Source organism: Palaemon carinicauda, chromosome 1 (genome assembly GCF_036898095.1).
Source record: "Palaemon carinicauda isolate YSFRI2023 chromosome 1, ASM3689809v2, whole genome shotgun sequence".
Lineage (NCBI taxonomy): Eukaryota > Metazoa > Arthropoda > Malacostraca > Decapoda > Palaemonidae > Palaemon > Palaemon carinicauda.
This window is the reverse complement of record NC_090725.1, coordinates 84,192,611-84,200,110: the sequence shown is the minus strand read 5'-3', so window position 1 is coordinate 84,200,110 and position 7,500 is coordinate 84,192,611. Positions and strand designations below refer to the sequence as shown.

Genomic DNA, 7,500 nt, shown 5'->3' with positions numbered 1-7,500 from the left:
ATATATATATATATATTCGGACACGCCTAGTCATACCCTGGTGAGAGGGGGTGCATGTGCGCGCGTGCATATCTATCTCAATATATGTCGGTGATTTTTTACGGATCGCGTACACTAGTGTTTGTGTATATATACATATATATATATATTTTTGGGCTCAAGCCATGTCGTCCTGATGGAAGTTCCTATAGGGTAGCTTCCTAGGGTATATTACAACTACGGCGATATTCCCAGAGAATTTACCTTAAGGTACCAGAATTCTAACTCCTGGAGCGAATATCCCTCCTGAAAGGGATATCGCGACATATCAGAGGACGTATTCTTGACACGCCACATGGCAATCTGCATCCCGAACAGAGATTTCATCTCGCAGGGGGCGATTGGCAAGAAACGAATTCGGGAAAGAAAAAGGGGGAGCCGCTCCCAAGGCTCCCTATCTTTCGATTCGTATGCGTGCCTGGCGCCAATCCTGGCGCCATCTGTATTCCTTTTTGCGTAGCTTAACAACTCGGTGTTTTTTCCTGTGTTTCTCGCAAATCTTGGATTTATTCTACTTTTCATGGCTTCTCCGTCTTCGTCGGCCTCTGATAAGTTGAGTACCATGTCTTTTATGTATAAATGTAGGCTCTTGGTTAATTTTTGAGTGATTAATAGGATTAATCTTTGTTACAAGAGCCGTAGCCTACCGGAGGCGTCATGGACGCTGTCGCTCGCTAGGTATAAGTTTAGTTAGTCAGAGCGACATTCCCGGTTGTTTTGCTTTAATAAATTTTAGCTATTTAGCATTACATAGGATTTCCTTTCGTGCTTAGTATTATTTTGGCGAAGTATTCGCCATTCTGGCCTACGCTAGGCCATGTAGCCTAGTCGTTTGGTCCTAGTACTTCATGCATGATTTTGGTTTTTCCGAGTGTAATAAAATTTTATTGAAGCTTTAGGCTATGTTTTATACATTTAAGATTGTGTGGAATATTTCCAAGATAGTATACGAGTGAGTTTCGGTGATTTAGGTAATCGATTTTCTTGGTGCCTAGGCTAAGTTGCTTATTGAGCCTTAGTATACTTTCTCATACTCCCCGGTTGCTTTCTTTTCTTCGGAGAAGGTATGCAATCCCTTTCCCTCTGTTTAAGCCTTGGGCTTATCCCTAAGTGGTTTTTTCCGAATTAATTTTCGATAAAACTATACTGGGGTGTTGCTGTACCTTCCTGTTCCAGTAAGTCTGGTTCAAAGAGGGGCAGAACAACAGAGTTTTTAGTCTGAGTCCGTGCTTGTCTGGCTTGGGGTAGTCTCCCTCGCTGGCCTGACACAGACAAAGGTGGCTTAGCCTCCTTAGGTCACTACCGAAGGTTTCTGTGGATATGATTCCTTCTTTTGTGATCTACCAGACTAGTCCTTGTTGCTGTTCTCGGGGGAGGATAAGTTTCTTTCCCTGGGAGTGGCAACACCTTACTTGCTTTGGTGCTCTGGGAGCTGGCAAGTATTGCTGGCCTCCCCCCTTAGATCTCCCTTAGGCTAAGATAAGTTTCTTGGCTGCGGGTGATCCGTCACTAAAGCAAGGTTGGTAGGACCCTCTTTTGTCCCTTTCCCCTCTATCTCCGTAATGGCCTAGCCATTACAGTACTGTACGTTGTTCTACATCTGGACCTAGTATAGGTTAGGATGTGGAATTGACTCAGCCCCCTGCCGGCCGGCAAGGGTCTTATATTTTGAGTGCTGCCCGGACCTCCCTTAGTCCCTTATCCATGCCTGACTGTAGAGCCAGACGGCATTGGCCAGGAAGCCTGAATTAGATTCTCCCCTTCCTTATATGCACTCTTTCGGATTGCCGGGCTTGGAGGTAGTGTACACTCTTATCCCGGCATCCATCCTATTTTTCTTCTAGTGCTGTACCCGACCCGGCTGCCGGCCTATGAGGCCGGCAGCCGGGCAGGTGTAGTCCTCTGGTTCTTTTGCTGCCGGCTGGCATCGGTCCTGTACCTTTGCCGGCCGGCTGATGTCAGCCCTTGTCTGCCGGTCACCAAGAGTGTGGCCAGCAGCTGGGTACTACCTTGTGTAGTTGCCGGCCGGCAGCCATTGCCGGCCGACATTGGCTGTTGCCGGCCGGCAATTGCTGCCGACCGGCACATGCATTTGAACCAGTGTTCTGCCGCCTTATAGCTGTTAAGTAGTATACTTTAAAGCTAGTTATGGTGTGTGCCGGCCGGCACGTATCCTCCCATACTGTACTAGTATTCTTCAGTATAACATATACAGTAAGAGGAAAACTATAGTATGGGTTTTGGTACAGCACTGTGTGTTCTAACACTTTTGTGTTTTCTTGCACAGTCCTTTGCTGTTGCCCTACAGATAGGAAAGTGAGTTCTTTCCTGTCTATTATCCAGGTTTTTAAAATCATTGCTTAGGTGTGAGCTCCACCTGTTTCCTCTGGAAACTTTGCATTGGTTACTCTAGAAGAGATTAACCATTTGATTTTATTATCTGGAAGGCTGCAGCAATGGGTTGTGAGGGAAACACAAGTGTGTGTCTTTCCTTTCTGAATTGTTATGCTATACTATGCATATCCAGTGATACATAGTTCACTTGATACTCATGGAAATTTCTTCTCTTTACAGAAGGACACTCCGAAGTGCGGAAGTGCTTTCTGCAACGTCCGCAGCAAGAACCTCTGCGGACATGAGTTTTGTAGGAGACACGCAGCATGCGCTGTCTCCAAGGATGATCTCCGGTATTGGGACCCTCAGGTATGTACTGTGTGCACTAACCTGATTACTGAGACCTTTGATTCCCCTAGGACGGAGGAATCAAGGGATATAGCAAGGAAGAAGCTTCGTACCTGGGTAAGGGGCTTCCAAAAGAACACTTCTGGCCCTTATCTTCCAAGTGAGAAGATGAGGGCGTATCTTTTCCCTAAGGCATCAGCTGATGCAGTGATTCCCCAGCCTCAAGAGGAGATCCCCCAAGTTCAGATCCAGGTGGATGCTGAAGTCGCGGTCGCAATGCAAGACATCCAGTTAGATGACAGGATGTCTGATGTGGACGAGTGTCTGGAGGAAGACCTCCTGGCAGAAGCCCAGGATGAAGTTCAAGCCCCAGACGTTGTAGAGGTAGACGTCGACGAGGTGTCGGCTACTCCGGTTCAGATTCCGGAGCCTATTCCCTCAACATCGGCCGGTCTCCCAGTAGAGCTGGGACAGGCCCTCTCTTCTATTGTTGGAATGATCCAACAAATGCAGAAGGAGAATCAGGAGAAGGCGGCTGCAATGGAACTGCGAATGCAGTGCCTTGCAGAATCACATGGGCCCCAGAAAAAGCTCAATGTGAAAGACCTTCCCTTGTGCTCAGATGCTAACCCATGGAGGTATGCTGAGCACATGCCGATGACGAATGGAAAGATCGTCATCTCGGATAAGCTGGGCTCAGTTCCCCTGGAGGAGGTGGAATTCTGGCCCAGCAAGGCATCATATCCGGACTGTTATGTCCGGCTGAGGAAGGAACCAGCTTCAAAGGAGGAGACAGAGCCGAAGGAGGTCATAGTGATGGACCATGCTAAGGCTCAAGCTCTACTTTCATCCTCGATGAAAGAGAGGGGCTTCTCTAACTCAAAGGTAGCCGCATTGAACAGGAAGCTCCCTTCCTTTGTGTCCTCGCCTACTAGAGCCTTCCCCTTTTTACAGAAAGGGTTTCTGGCTGTACTAAAAGCAGTCGAGGCCGGCAAGCCTTGCCCCTCCCTAGAGGAGTGTAAATCCTTGTCGCTGGCCCTGCCTATGGACCACAAAGACTGGAAGGACGTCCATCTTATGTTCTCAGTTGGAAAGTTGGAGGCTGATATTGCCGGACGTCAGTTCGGCGAGGACCTCTCTAAGCTGTCTGACTTTCTTTTGCGAAGAGAGTTCGATACAAAAGAAAGACTGACTGCCTCAATGTCTCTTCAGACTACTCTCGAGACGATGGCAAGTGACCCCAAGGTCCATGAAATGTTCATGGTAGTGGCCAAGACTCATCTGGCCACAGTGACGAAGGACCTTTATGGCTTCGTCAAGGCAAGAAGAGCTTGTAGGGAGTTCGTGTTTACCTCGGCTACGGTGAGGCACGAGCCAAGGAAACTAATCTCCTCCAACATTTGGGGAAAAGACCTTTTCCCTACCGACTTGGTCAAAGAAGTTGTTGATAAGGCCGCCTTGGAGAATAGAAACCCTTTCAGAAGTGGGGCCTGGCTATCAAAAGAAAGTCTTCCCCGGATGAGGGTCCTCAACCAAAGAGGAAGACTATGAGGACTAGGCTACCGTCTCGGCCAGCCAAGCCTGTTAGACAGCAACAGCAACTGCAATTGCCATTGCCCCCAGTGCCCCAGATCGTGGCACAAACCCCGACCACTTTTCAGTGGGTACCCCAGGCCGTGTCGACACAGTCCACGGCATTCACCCCAGCGTTCGAAGGGCAGTCTACTTCCTTTCGAGCAAAGCCTAGAGGAGCAGCCAGAGGCTCGTCTAGACGCCCCTCAAGGAGAAGGGGATTCAGGGGTGGTCGGGGTCAGGAAGGCAAGACCTCAGGACGGCAGTCCAAGTGAGGTGATACCGGTAGGAGGGAGACTTCTGAAATTTCGGGATCGGTGGACCTTCGATCCCTGGGCCCACAGCCTACTCAAGAATGGACTGGGCTGGAGCTGGTACAGCACTCCACTCCCGTGCCTTAGGTTTTTCCAACACTCCACCCCCGTTATGGAGGAGTACGTTCATGAACTGTTGGAGAAAAAAGGTGATCCGAAGGGTGAAGCCCATCAATTTCTAAGGGAGGCTGTTTTGTGTTCCCAAGAAAGACTCGGAAAAGCTCAGAGTCATTCTGGACTTGTCGCCACTCAACAAGTTCATAGTGAATTGCAAATTCAAAATGCTAACACTGCAACACATAAGGACCTTACTGCCCAAGAGGGCATATTCCGTCTCTATAGACTTGTCAGACGCCTATTGGCACATTCCAATTAGCCGTCGACTCTCCCCCTACCTAGGGTTCAGGCTACAACGAAGACTATACGCCTTCGGAGCCATGCCATTCGGGCTAAACATAGCCCCAAGGATTTTTACGAAGCTTGCGAGCGTAGCTCTCAAACAATTACGCCTAAAGGGAATTCAGGTAGTAGCCTACCTGGACGACTGGTTGGTGTGGGCAGCATCCGAGACAGAATGCTTGCAAGCTTCCAGTCAAGTGATCCAGTTCCTAGAGTACCTAGGCTTCAAGATCAACAGAAAAAAGTCTCGACTTTCTCCATCTCAAAAGTTCCAGTGGCTGGGAATCCACTGGGACCTTTTGTCACACCGTTTCTCCATCCCGGCGAAGAAAAGGAAGGAGATAGCGGGTTCTGTCAAGAGACTTCTAGATTCCGAAAGGATATCAAGACGCGAGCAAGAGAGGGTACTGCGCTCTCTCCAGTTTGCTTCGGTGACAGACCCAGTGCTAAGAGCACAGCTAAAGGATGCAATCGGAGTTTGGAGAAGTTATGCATCAAACACGCGAAGAGATCTGAGAAGACCAGCCGCTTCGGCTAAGTACTCTTCTCAGGCCTTGGTCCCAAGCCAGACATCTAAAGAAGTCGGTTCTTCTTCAGCCACCTCCCCCGTCGGTGACGATTCACTCAGACGCCTCGAAGGAGGGATGGGGAGGTCACTCTCATCGGAAAAAAGTCCAGGGGACTTGTTCCAAGCTATTCAAGACATTTCACATAAAACTTTCTAGAAGCTAGGGCAGTGCTCCTTACCTTAAAGAAAGTCTCCCCGCGTCATTCGATCCACATAAGGTTGGTGATGAACAGCGAGGTAGTTGTGAGATACTTGAATCGACAAGGATCGAGGTCACCACCTCTCAACCAGGTGATGTTGGCCATCTTCCGATTGGCGGAAAAGAAGAAGTGGTACCTGTCGGCAGTTCACCTTCAAGGAGTCCGCAATGTGACAGCGGACGCTCTATCCAGGTTCACACCGATAGAGTCGGAATGGTCCTTAGACGCAGGATCATTCTCCTTCATTCTGAATCAAGTCCCAGAACTGCAGATAGACCTCTTTGCGACGAAAGACAACAAGAAGTTGCCCCTGTACGTGCCCCGTACGAGGACCCCTTAGCGGAAGCAGTGGACGCAATGTCCCTCGACTGGAACAGATGGTCCAAGATTTATCTGTTCCCTCCTCACAACCTTCTGTTGAGGGTCCTCAACAAACTGAGATCCTTCAAGGGGTAGCGGCAATAGTGGCCCACAAGTGGCCGAACAGCGTGTGGTTCCCCCTGGCATTGGAACTGTAGCTGAAGTTTGTACCGCTACCAGATCCAGTTCTGACCCAGCGAGTCCAGAAGTCAACTGTCTGCGCTTCATTACAGAAAACCCGGACCCTGCAGCTCATGATTTTCTCTCCCTAGCGGTGAGAAAGCGTTTCGGGATTTCGAAAGCCAGTATAGACTTCCTTGAGGAATATAAGTGCAAATCTACTAGAAGGCAATATGAGTCATCTTGGAGAAAATGGGTGGCCTTTTGTCAAGGCGAAGAATCCGCAGGAGATCTTGACAGACTTCTGCTTATCGTTCTTCTCCACCTCCATGGTCAAGGATTGGCAGCTAACACGATTTCAGCGTGTAAGTCTGCTTTGACAAGACCCATTCTATATGCCTTCCAGGTCGACCTAGGTAACGAGATCTTTAATAAAGTCCCGAAAGCCTGCGCTAGGCTCAGACCTTCAGCACCTCCAAAGCCCATTTCATGGTCTTTAGACAAGTTCTTCATTTCGCTTCTCTGTTGAGCAATGAAGAGTGTGCGTTAAAGGATTTGACACAAAAAGTTATTTTCCTATTTGCACTCGCGTCCGGGGCCAGGGTTAGTGAGATTGTAGCCCTCTTGAGAGAGGCAGGTCGTGTTCAGTTCCTGGATGGGGGAGAACTGAACCTGTTTCCGGATCCTACGTTTCTCGCCAAGAATGAGTTACCCACCAACAGGTGGGGTCCCTGGAGAATCTGCCCTCTGAAAGAAGATGCATCTCTATGTCCAGTAGAATGCCTAAAGGTCTATCTTCATAGAACTTCAGACTTCTAGGGTGGTCAACTATTCAGGGGAGAAACATCAGGCTCAAATTTATCTCTGAATCAACTCAGAGCGAAAATCACATATTTTATTCGCAGAGCGGATCCTGACAGTACACCCGCAGGTCACGATCCGAGGAAAGTTGCCTCATCCTTAAATTTCTTTAATTGTATGGGTTTTGAACATCTCCGTTCATACACTGGCTGGAAGTCTTCCAGAGTGTTCTTTCGCCACTATGCGAAGCAAGTAGAGGAACTAAAGAGATCTGTGGTAGCAGTGGGTCGCGGTGTTAACCCTACTGTTTAACTCTGCGAGGAACAGTGGTCTTAATTGGGACGATTAATTCAAGGGTGAGTGTGTAGTTACATACTGTACTACAAACTAAGTGAGGGCACTGTGTTGCGCATGTAGACTGTTCCATTTCTGAAGGTGAACTTAG

General features: G+C 48.7%; 1 protein-coding gene across 1 annotated transcript in view; it reads left to right on the top strand.

Annotated features, from left to right (window-relative positions):
• Nucleotides 1-4,648: 4,648 nt before the first annotated feature.
• The window catches only part of LOC137650120 (putative per-hexamer repeat protein 5), a 7,978-nt gene continuing 5,126 nt past the window's right edge, over nucleotides 4,649-7,500 (top strand). Inside the window, exon 1 of the mRNA XM_068383292.1 lies at nucleotides 4,649-4,727. Coding sequence (XP_068239393.1) covers nucleotides 4,649-4,727 — 79 coding nt within the window. The remainder of the gene's footprint in view (nucleotides 4,728-7,500) is intronic.